This window comes from Pteropus alecto, unplaced genomic scaffold (genome assembly GCF_000325575.1).
Source record: "Pteropus alecto unplaced genomic scaffold, ASM32557v1 scaffold106, whole genome shotgun sequence".
Lineage (NCBI taxonomy): Eukaryota > Metazoa > Chordata > Mammalia > Chiroptera > Pteropodidae > Pteropus > Pteropus alecto.
Genome location: NW_006442103.1, coordinates 577,806 through 590,360, shown reverse-complemented (window position 1 = coordinate 590,360; position 12,555 = coordinate 577,806). Strand labels below are relative to the sequence as shown.

The window sequence follows — 12,555 nt, the reverse complement described above, 5'->3', positions numbered from 1 at the left end:
GTAATACAGGAAATGTTGGAGGGACTTCTTTAAGAAGAAAGAACATGTATCAAAAACAGGAATAAAGAATGGTAATAACTCCATACCTATCAATGAGTACCTCGAATGGAAAAGAATTAAGTGTTCCAACTAAAAGACAGGGTGGCTGAATGGATAAGAAAGCAAGACCCTTACATAGGCTATCTACAAGAGACTCACACAGACTAAAAGGAAAGGGATGGAAAAATACATTGCCTTGATGGACCTAGAGGGTATTGCACTAAATGAAATAAGTCAGATAAAGACAAATGTTGCTTGATTTCATGTACATGTGGAATCTGAGGAACAAAATAAACAACAGCAACAGAAACAAAGTCATAGATACAAAGAATAGTTTGAGGGCTCCTAGATGGTAGGGAGTTGGGGGGATGGTGAAAAGGGCAAAGGGATTAATAAGTACAAATGGATAGTTCCAAAATAGACATGGAGATATAAAGGGTAGCATAAGGAAAATAGTTAACAATGTAATAATATGTAAGGGGGATAAGGGGTACTAGATTTAGTGGGGTGATTACTTTGAGATATAGATCTCTAGTCACTATGCTGCTGTACAACTGAAAGTAATATATTATTGTATGCCAACTATAATTGAAAAAAACAAATTGTTCAGTGTAAATGCAAGCAACTAATTGTCTATTGTATTTCAGTAAAGCTGGGGGGAAAAAAAAGCTTCCCAAACAAGAAAAAGCTAACAGTTTATCACCACCAAACCAATATTATAAGAAATATTAAAGGGACTTTTTTTAAGAAGAAGAAGAAAAAAGGTTGAACATATGAATAGTAAAATGGCAATAACTACATACCTATCAATAATTACTTTAAATGGATTACATACTCCGATTAAAAAGATAAGACCCATACATATGCTGCCTATAAGAGACACACTTCAAATCAAAAGATACACAGACTGAGAGTCACACTTCTTGATATCTATACTTTAAGGCTACAGTAATCTTATATAGTCAATTAATCTGTGACAAAGGAGGTAAGAATTTGCAATGAGATAAAAACAGTCTTTTCATAATAAATGGTTTTGGGAAAACTGGACAGATATATAAAAAAAAAAAATGCAACTAAACCACCTTCTTACACCACAGGAATAAACTAAAGATGGATTAAAGACTTAAATGTAAGATCCAAAACCATAAAACTAGCAGACTAGCAGAAAACATAGGCAGTAAACTCTTTGATGTCGCTTAGCAGTTTTTTTTTTTTTTTGGATATATCTCCTTGAGCAAGGGAAACACGAGAAAAATAAACAGGACTACAATCAAACCAAAAAGTTTTTGCACAGCAAAGGAAACCAACAACAAAATGAAAAGACAACCTACTGAATGGGAGAAGATATTCAGAAGTGATACCTCCAACAGGGGTTAATATCCAAAACATATAAAGAACACATACAACTTAACACCAAAAAAGCAAACAATTCAATTTAAAAATGGGCAGAGGACCTGTATAGATAGACATTTCTTTGACGAGGACATACAGATGACCAAAAGATACATGAAAAGTTATTCAAATCACTGTCAGGGAAATGCAAATTAAAATCACAATACAATATCATCTCATACCTGTCACATCAGTGAATCAACAAACAACAAGCGTTGGCAAGGATGTGGAGAAGAGGGAACCCTCATGTACTGTTGGTAGGATTGTAAATTTGTGCAGCCATTATGGAAAATAGTATGGAGTTTCCTCAAAATATTATATAACAACCACATAACCCAGTAATTCCACTTCTGGATATTTATCCAAAGCAATCTAAAACAGTAATTTGAAAAGATATATACATCCTTATGTTCACTGCAGCATTATTTATAATACTTCAAATATGGAAGCAACCTAAATTCTTGTTGATAGATGATTGGGTAAAGAAGAGGTGATGCATATATACGGTGGAGTAATAAAGAATGAAATCTTACCATTTGTGAAAAAAAAATGGATAGACCTAGAAGGTATTATGCTCAGTGAAAAAAGTCATACAGCGAAAGACAAATACCATATAATTTTACCTTTATATGGAATCTAAAGAATGAAATAAAAGAACAAACAAAACAAGAAAACTCATAGATACAGAGAACAAACTAATGGTTGTCAGATGAGAGAGGGGTTAGGAGGCTAGGTGAAAAAAGATGAAGGAATTAAGAAGTACAGATTAGCAGTTTCAGAATAGTCACAGGGATGTGAAGTACAGCATAGGGGATATAGTCAATAATATTGTAATAACTATGTGTAGTGTCCAGGTGTACTAGACATATTGGAAGGATTACTTTGCAAGTTATATAACTGTCTAACCACTATGCTATACACTTGAAACTAATGTAATATTGAATCTCAACTTTATTTGAAAAATGTTTTAAAATTAGAAAAAATATATTGTTTTTAGATATTAAAGATATTTCACATACCAATGAAATATGGTTTCTAAAGGAGGCTATGTCTATGAAAGATTGAATGCTGACAATGTGAATTACTTAAAAAATTACTGTATTGTTAAGGCTGTTAAACTGTTAAAGGCTGAAGGGATGGGAAACATAATATAGAAATGTCTGCTTTCATACTGCTTGGCAAGTGTCTTCAAGTTCTTACTCCAAGTTGTATTACAGTGTGGCTCATAGAGGAAATGCCACTAGAGGGCCAGCTGGTAGGCTTAACTCAAAGACGAAGCTTTGGCATTAAACCAAAGGCTAGCATATGAAAATGTATTTATACATTCTAAGTTGAAATAAATGAAGGTAGATATATAACTTTTTAGAAAATAATTCCCTGCTTTAAATGACTTTTCAAAACCCAACCAAGTATTGACTTGATAATAGGTAAGAAGATTTCTACTGTAATTAAATGTTTAAAATGAGCCTCCAATGCTGCATTTACCTCTTGGAAGACAAGTGTTTTATTCTTCTGTCCATTTCCAACGCTGGCACATAGTAGGCCTTCCATACATGTCTGCTGGTTGACAAAGTGAGTAGTGAAAGAATGAATCATCTCTTTATATCCAGTCCTCATCACCATACTTCAAGATATGTAACTGGAGATTCAGGAGGTCTGTGTTCTGATTTACTCACTACCCCAGTGAGCAGAACCAAGGGTCTTGCGGACTTGTTTCTGGATGTGTGGGTTCTTTTCTCATTACAGTTCTAGCTTTAAGGCGAGAGGGCAAAACAAACTGACCCAACTCAGTCCTCCATTGTCTCCAGTCCTGTTCCCTGGGACTGTTTGCCGTAGTAGAACAAAAGACTGCAAAACCAGGAGAAAGATTAGTGGCTATTGTCCAGGAAAAACAGACAGAGAGTGCAAGTCGAGAGATGTTTTGAAGAAAAAGAAATGCCGATTACATGAGAAGAGAGGAAAGGGCACTTTTTATTGAAATAAAAAGAAAATTAATCATTTATCTACATGCAGAAAGAAAGAAGACTTTAACTGTGTTTAAAATTCATAAATATTATCTCTCTAAATCCATTCAAAATATGAATTTTTATGAATGATCATAGAAGAAATGAGTCAGAGTGCAATCCAAAGAGGTAAATAAGTATTTAGAAAGAAAGGAAAACCAACACTGACTTCATTTGTGTGATTTTCTGAAGCAAAATTTTGAAATAAAAGAAAAAAGTATATTTTAGGTGGCTCACTTCATACATTCATTTTTCTGAATAACTGCCAGAGTAAAAGTATAAAACTTCATTGGGTTTGTTCCTGGATTAAATTTAAAAAGTCAAATATGTACCTTCCTTTCAACCCATCAGGGATGTGAATAATACTTTTTTCTGAAATATGATCAATCAAGGTCCTCTCTTATTGAATGAATGGAGATACTGAACCAGCGTACCTTTAGAAGTTGGTAGCATTTCTAACTGTAGTGTTTTTACCTTGAATTGTATTTTAAAACCTTCATTACAGATCTTTATTTCTCTTCCTCAATTGCAGCTCGAGTTAACCTTCAGCTACTTGGAGATTCACGGTGTCACTTGCAGCAAGCCAGCTCAGGTGAGTGTGAACAACAGAAACCTGATTGTCAAAACTGCAAGGTCATCACCTCTCTTGATTTTCTGAAACTGTGAAACATCTTCTGTTTGGTTTCACTGTTGAAAGTTTCTTGAGATAATTTAAAAAGTAAAATTAGAGAAAATGGAAATTTCTGGATGAGAGCCTGACGAGGCTGAGTGGATAGGAGTCGGGCATTGGTTCTGATACGGAAAACATTCTCCACAACGCAGGTTGAAAAGAACTAATTAGCTCTTCGCTAGTGGGTGATGTAAGAGTGAAAATGCTGTTCCTCAGAGATTTTGTACAAGTTTTAGCTCTAAAATTTCATAGCTGTCATACAGTACAATATAAGGTCTTTTTGGGAATATAGGAATAAATTAATTTTTTGATATTAATAAAATGTAGACTTTTAAAAACAGTTGTATTGAGCTATAAGTAACATGCAGTAAACTGAAGTGTACAATTGATGAGTTCAACATATGTATTCTCATGAAACCATTACCACGATCAAAGTATTTAATGTATCCAGCACCCCAGAGTTTTCTTGTATACCTGTCATCACTCGCCCCTGCCCTCCTCCTCAGGGGCACACACCTACTCTCTGCTGATACAGATTAGTCTGCATTTTCTAAAATTTTATATGAATGGAATCATACAGTATATAGTCTTCTTTATCTGCCTTCTTTCAGTCAGTATAAATATTTCGATTGATTTATTTTGTTGCATGTCTCAATAGTTCATTCCTTTTTATTGCCGAGTTGTGTTCCATTGTATGTCTATTTCACAATTTGCAATCCATTCACCTGTTGATGGACATTTGGGCTGTTTCCAGCTTTTTGGATATGACAAGTAAGGCTGCTATGAACAGCTATGTACAAGTCTTTGATTGGATGTAGACTTTCATTTCCTATGGGTAGATATCTAGGAATGGAATGGCTTAATCTTAAAGTTGGTATACATTTAACTTTTTAAGAATTTGCCACAGTGTTTTCCCAAGTGGTTGTGTCATTTTATATTACCACCAACAGTGTGTGAGAGTTCCAGTTCCTCCACACCCTCCCCAACACCGGCATAGTCAGTCTGTTTAACTTCTTAGCCATTCTAATAAGCATGCAGTGCTTTCTCATTGTGGTTTTAATTTGTGTTTCCCTAATGACTAAAAATATTGAACGTCTTGTTATTTTCTTATTCGCCATCAGATATCTTCTTTAGTCAAGTGTCAGTTCAAATCTATCCTTCGTCACTTTTTTAAATTGAGTTGTTTTCTTATAGTTTTAAGAGTTGCTATATATATTCTGAATACATGTCCTTTATCAGATATATGATTTATAAATACTTTCTCTCAGTCTGCAGCTTATCCTTTCATTTTCTTTACAGTGCCTTTTAAGAAGAGCAGAAGTTATAATTTTGATAAAGTCCAATTTATCAAAATTTTCTTTTATAGATTGTGCTTTTTTGGTGTCAGATTGACTAAGTCTTTGCTTAACACAAGGCCAAGAATTTTTCTGGAAGTTTTATAACTCTAGGTTACACATTTATTTCTATGATGGATCCATTTTGAAGTAATTTTTGTATATAAAGCAAGCAATATGTGGATCACTGTTCTTTTTTCCTTTTTTTCTTTTTTTGCATATGTATAGTATATCTATGTGTTCTAGTGCTGTTTGTATAAAAGAATATTGTTTCCTCACAGAACTGGCTTTCACTATTGTTGAAGATCAGTTCATGTAAATGTCAGTCTATTTCTGGACGCTGAATCCTGTACCTTTAGTATTTGTCTATTTTTATGACACTATCACACTGTCTTGATTACTGTAGCTTCATAGTAAGACTTGAAATCAGACATTAGTCCTTCAACTTTGTTCTTCCTTTTCAAAGTTGTTTGAGTAATTCTAGGTCTTTTACAATTCCTTATGAATTTTAGATTTGGATTATGTTGACTCTATGAATCAGTTTGGGGAGAATTGACATCTTGACAATATGGAGTCTCTGACCCAATTTTTTTTAGTTGTATTTTATTGTAGCTTTCAGTGTATTGGTCTTATACATCTTTTGTCAGATTTATTCCTAAGTATCTCATGTTTTTTTGATACTATTATAAATGATATTATTTTAAAATTTCAATTTCCTATTGTTTCTTACTGGTATATAGAAATATAATTGATTTTCGCATATTGCTCTTGCATCTTGTTATCTTTCTATACTCACCTATTAATTCTGGTAGCTTTTTTTTTTTTTTTTCCAACACATCATATCATTTTATACACAGATGACTGTCTTTTGTAAGTAAAGACAGTATTACTTCTTTCTTTTTGAATATTGATACTGTTTATTTCTTTTTCTTGCTGTATTGCTGCTGGGAGAAATTCCTCGTGGCTCCCACAGGTCTTACTGGGTTTGAATTCATGCTGTGACTCTTTTACGGAGGCTTCCTCTCAGGGTTATATGCGTGATGAGCAGCCTTGGGGGATGATGAATGTTTCTCTCTGAACAAAGAGTCAGCTTGCCTACTGTTTACTGTGAAGACAAGTGATTCTCCAAGCTCTAGGGTTCCTTTCCTGTAAGGAGCCCACTGCGTGTGTGGGCATTTGTCTAAGCCCTCCATGTCACCCTGTGGGATTTTGGGGGTTAGGGAGATATCTATGCAAACATGGTGCCTTTTGCTGGACCATGAATAACAAAGTGCTTTGTCTCTGACCCCGGAGTCTCCTAGCTCCTTCCTGAATTCATAAAACAGCAACAGGCTAATTTATGACTTGTCAGTAGGGTAACATCACCTCAGCCCCTGACAATTGCACTGGCTAACGCCTCCAGTAAAATGCTGAATAGAAATGGTGAGAACAGACATCCTTGTTTTATTCCTAATCCTCAGGGAAAGCATTCATTCTTTTTCCATTAAGTGTTATTGATGGTAGCTGTAGATTTTTCATAGTTGCCTTTTATCTAGTTTAGGAGGTTCTCTTCTATTCCTAGTCTGCTGAGAATTTTTATCAGGAATTAGTGTTGGATTTTTTCAAATGTGTTTTCTCTATCTGTTGAGATTATTGTGTGTGTTTTCTTTTTAGTTTGTTAACATGGTGACTTATACTGATTGATTTGCAAATATTAAACCAACTTTTCATTCTGGGATTAACTCCCTTTGATCATGATGTATTGTTATATAGAGTTGGTATTAATTCTTTAAATGTTTGGTCGAATTTACTAGTGAAGGCATTTGGGCCTGGAGTTTTCCCTTTGGGAAGGTTTTTAATTACAAATTTTATTTTAAAAAAATATATAGACACATCATATGTTTCTTCTTGAGTGAGTTTTGGTAGTTTGTGTCTTTTAAGAAATTTGTCCATTTCATCTCTGTTGTGAAATTTATTGATACAAAGTTGTTTATAGTATCCATGTGTTCTTCAAATATCTGTAGGTTATCATTTCTGATATTGATAATTTGTTTTTGTTTTTTTTGCATCAGTCTGGTTAGAGGTTTATCAGTTTTATTGATCTCAAAGAATTTGCTTTTTAGTTTCGATTTCCTCTGTTGAGTCCATCAATTCTTCTTACTCTGATCTTTATTCTACTTTTTGTTTTAGTTTTCAGAACTATAAAGAAAATGTACGTGTGTGTGTAGTTTGTTTTGGTAACATTCCCTAAAGAAATTGTCAAAATTGTCACTTTATGTTGATCGAGATTACATACAAATTCTTGGAACTTTTCCATAGTTCGTTTTAGAGGAATGTTTTATCCTATGTGTTTATCATCAGAAACTGGAGTTTGGAAGAAAAATTATAGCTCCATATGTTTGCCCATTTGGATAAACATATTGGCTCGTAAGTAGGGTAACATCATTCATGAGTAATGACATAACAAGGGATTTCTTGATGTTCTTAAATCAGAAGTTTGTTTATGATTTGGGAATCGAGATGCAAGCAGAAGGACACTATTGAAATGTTAATACCAAGGTTATATTAAAAATGTGTTATGATTTTGGTATTTAATTATGAGAAAGGATGTTGATACATCAAGACTAATTTTCCTGTGTGGTTGCAAGAACTGGTCTTATACCTCTTTACAGTCCTGTCCCTTCTGGGTGTAAAGCAGTCACCCTCAATTCCATGGAGCTGTTCTGTCACTGTAAGTACCAGAAGAATAGCTCTGTGATATGACTTCAGTTAAACTTGGTCCCATGGTGTGGACCTTGGAGATGAAATTATAGTGAAACAGTAGTATTGCTTTGGCAGAGGGGCTAGCAGTTTAGATATTGGCAATACCGGTCACTTAATTGTATTTAAAATTCGATGTTTTGGAATTGACTGGAGTTTTTAAAAAATACTGATACCTTCAACAGTACCCCTCCCTCTCCATCACATTATCCCCCTCCCACACACAACACACACGCATGCACACATACACACATGACAGGATTCCGTATATCTAGGGTAGGCATTTGTATTTTTATCAAGTACATCATTTGATCTTGTTGTTTCAAAGGTCGAGAATTAAAACCCATGTAACCTCAGACCTTTGATATCCATAATTATTATTATCTTTTATGTAGTACCATAAAGCTGATAGTGTCTGCCTGTGGCACTCATGATCTAGCCTTGATTAGTACATGCTTTTCTAATGTTTTCTGGGATTTATTAACTTTTTGTCATTGTTAGTTTTATCATTATTTAATTATAGTTTGTACATTCAAATAATTGCCTGAGACATACACATTTTGTTGTATGAATGAGAGTGGATGTGTTATTGAGTTAGTGAAATGTTGGGAGACCTTTGTCTTATTATACTCCAAGTTTCATTATCATAGCCCTTTCTGGAGTTCAGGTTCTGTTGCCTTCATGGTCAATAAATCTAGGCCAGCAGTTATAAAATTTTATAGTTAAAGAACTTTTGGACTGTTTCTTGTACAGTTGAAACACCTGCGATTTTTTAAATTATAAGGTTAATTGTTTGCTTTGTCATAGAATGATTTTCACAAATTACTCATGGCTATTTCTTCTGTTAGAGGAAAAATGCTTCACAGATCTATTAGCTGGGGTTCAGTAAAAAATGCCCCTCTTAAAATTTAGTTAGGTTATCCTACCTTATAAAAGGAGGTGGGGTAGGGTTGGAAATTTAAATCTTAAATGAGATACAATGGTTTATATTTCTAATTATTATTTTAAATGTGCATTGGAGGTCATGGATTACGTCCTTCTCAATGTCTAAGCAAAAAGCGTTTCATTGTTTTTTCCCAGCTGAAATAGCGGGGAAAGAGAGAGATATTTGAGAGCGAGTTCTTCCTAACGAAATGATTTCTTGTGTTAGTCTTACTGCCATCATCTTTGTTGCAATCTTTACACAAAGGTGGTGACATATTATGCCGGGCTGTGCGACTGCTTTCATGTAAGGTTGAATTTGAAGGCTCATTTCTTTCCCACCTGTCACCTATTTTTCTTCCCTGTCACTCTATTCAATCCTGTACAATTAAGGATGATTAGGTGTTAAGATTAAGTGGAATTAGAATAACCCAATCACTAATTACTCACACCCTAACTGTGAACTGAGTAGATGTACTACATGTGGAGAAAGTAGGAGTACTCAGTAGTGAAGAATATAATTAATTACCAGAGGTTGGAAGGTTGGGGACAGGGCGAGAATGCAGACACAGTGGCTGCCTCCCAAAGTATCTGATTTGTAAAACATGCACAGATAGGTGCATATGAAACATCTGAGCTAACTGCACAAAGTGGCTTTGGTTTCACTTAAGAATCCTCATTGAGGTAGCCTGGGGTTGATCAGTGAACACCTCCAGTTAAGTAAACACCTCTATGCTTTCAGTTTCTTGACGAACATGCTGCAAATTAGGATTAAAAAAGTTTTTTATACAGGGAGCCAAGAGGTGGTATGCATTAAATACTTATTAACAGATTTCTCTAAGGGTATTTATGGAAAAGTAGAATTTTCAGGACTCAAATCATTTAAGTCTTTTTCTTTGATCTCAGATTACGTTACTTTTCCTTTTAACATACATACTTTGAAGAACAGATTATTATTTCTTATTTGGCTAATTTTAAGACAACCTAAAGCAAATCTAAAAACTGCTTTGTTAATCCAGTTGGTTAGTTGCATCTTAAGTATGGTCCCCTGGCAGATTTTCTTACAAATTAACTAATAACAGGAAGTAAATGTGTGAGGATATTTTGAGGCAGTGATAATCCAAAGGGATTGCATTTTATGTGACTATTTTTGATATCTAAGACAATGATATCTTTTTTTAAGTAACTGAAGTCGATTCTTTTTATTTGTAATGTGTCCATAATCAACCTATTGGTCCTTTTCCTTTAAGGTTGATTTATACTTATTTATAAGACTGGCTATATGACTTTAATCAGAACAGTTTTGGTATAAGCTTTGGACAGCTCTAGTGGTTAATTACAGGAATGATTCTACCTAGCACTAAACATTTATTACCTTCTTTCTTTTATCTAATCCTTTCTAAGTATCTCCTTTTCTTAGAAAAGTTGAAAGTTTTATAAGCATTTGATTTTTCTTTTTTTTCTCAGGCAAAAGGTTTTAACATTTCATTTAAATACCTTATAAGGTTTCTTGTTTTTAAAACATGTTTGAAAAATAAAACAGTACCTATCAGGTTGCCCTCAGGCATTCACTAAAGGAGGTTTCTTAATTACACTGGATAGTAGGGCTTTGTATGACAGCATTTCATGACAAAGTCTTGGTAGAGGAAAAGTCACGTGCAAATGTGGAAATTCAGTTTTCATTACATGTGGGGGCTCTGTTCGAATCTGAAGTTTGGCCCTTCACAACACTGGTTTTAGTTTTTGGGTGTTTCTGACAACCTGTCCACCCTCTACCTAAATACTCCATTGAGTCTTAAACCACGGGTGTTATTTTAAGGAAGTGCTTCTTAAAAACTGGAATTGTATTACTGCATATCAGTGTGAGTTTATAGTTTATGTAATTTAAAATAAAAAAGTCAAGGAATTGGAGTCGTTATTCAGCAGTGTCCCACCCGGCTCTTGCAGATGGTTGTGGAAACTGAGAAGTCCAGCATGTCCATGAGGATGGCCTCGCCCGAGGATGTGAGCGAGGTGCTGGCTCACATCGGTTCCTGCCTGCGGAGGATATTTCCTGGCCTCTCTCCAGTGTGAGTTCTGCTGGGCAAGGGTGAGGGGAGCAGAGAACTGGTTCTTTCTCAAGCTGACAGATGAGAGCATGCCTTCCTCCGTCCCTTCTCTCAGCTCCTCTCCCATACTTCCTTCTTAAACATTAAATGTCAGCACCCTAATTCAAACCTTGGTGTTTCATGTCTGAGGTTTTCTATGGGGTTACATTTTTCTGTATTTTAACAAACCTGAATGCTGTGGGATTCAGCAGTACTTTTAATTTCTCATAAGACTAAAACAGAAACCTTTCACTATAACTCGAGATTTACCCCAGTTGAATTTTGCTCCCAGCTATTGAGGAGAATTACAGAGGCCAACTACTTTGTGTAAATGCATCAAACATAGTGTTAATGAAGACAGTGCTTCACTTTCCTTTTTATTTTTTATTTTTTTTTGTCCTACTTAGTAAGAGGAAACTTAAAAAAAAAACACTAAACATAATAATTAGCTTCTTTTGTTTTCTTTGAAATACACCTTAGGGATATTAGTAAATTTTGTTTGTACTTTCCCCCATTCTTTTTGTTAAGTGTTTAAAATCAGGATTATCCGCTTGGGTAACAGTTTGCACATAGGGAGTGTGTGAGCTGTGGGAGTGGGGGAATAGGTTGGCTGAGGTGAAAAGGCAGAGAGATGCTTATGTGAGAGTCAGAATACCATCCTGATGAGAGATGATGCACAGATTGTAGGAACCCCGCCTCCTACTGCTCTCCCTGCACTCTGAGAGAAATACTGGGGAGACCACGGGGCCTCACTTAGACATGGTTAGCTGTGATGGTTAGCTGTGCACCCTGCTGAGTGGGACTGCCAGGGATATTGCGGGAACTGTTGCCCGTCATGGAACGTGTCCCTACAATGATCTGCCTATAAATTAAGAGGCAAAGTGGCAGGAAAACCCAGCGTTTACGCCTTTTGGACCTTCTGGGTGCCTGACAGTGGCTCAGTGGGGATGGGAGCTTCCTGTCAGTCTCTTTCGCTTTAGGAGACCAGCTTGGCCCTTTACACAGCTGTTCACCGGATTCTGTCTTTACTTCACTCAGACACCAGAATGGAAGGCTGGCCTGGCGCCTTCTGGTTGTCCTTCTTCTGAAACCTAAGTCTTGTGCTCCTGAGTCTCGAGGTTTTGCATGAGCTTATACATTTATGCTTACCGTGTGCCTAATATATTGTTGGATGATGTTATCTGGGAACATATAGAAGTTAGAAGACAGTGGCCCTGGCTTCACACCACGGGCACTTGAGCTCAGGTGACATGAAACATCTGAGGTAGTAGCTGATTGAGTGTAGGTGGGCAGTGAATGAGCACAGGCCGCTGTGCAGAGATCTACCTGAAAAGGATGGAGAGAATTTAGAGGCGAGGGAAGGGAACGGA

At 35.7% G+C, this 12,555-nt stretch overlaps 1 protein-coding gene across 7 annotated transcripts in view; it reads left to right on the top strand.

Moving 5' to 3' along the window:
• The window catches only part of CARMIL1 (capping protein regulator and myosin 1 linker 1), a 262,767-nt gene that overhangs the window by 101,325 nt on the left and 148,887 nt on the right, over window positions 1–12,555 (top strand). For all 7 annotated transcript variants that reach the window (XM_025052169.1, XM_015595507.2, XM_015595506.2 and 4 more), the window contains exons 4-5: window positions 3,967–4,026; window positions 11,046–11,167. In XM_025052169.1, the coding sequence (XP_024907937.1) occupies window positions 3,967–4,026; window positions 11,046–11,167 (182 nt within the window). The remainder of the gene's footprint in view (window positions 1–3,966; window positions 4,027–11,045; window positions 11,168–12,555) is intronic.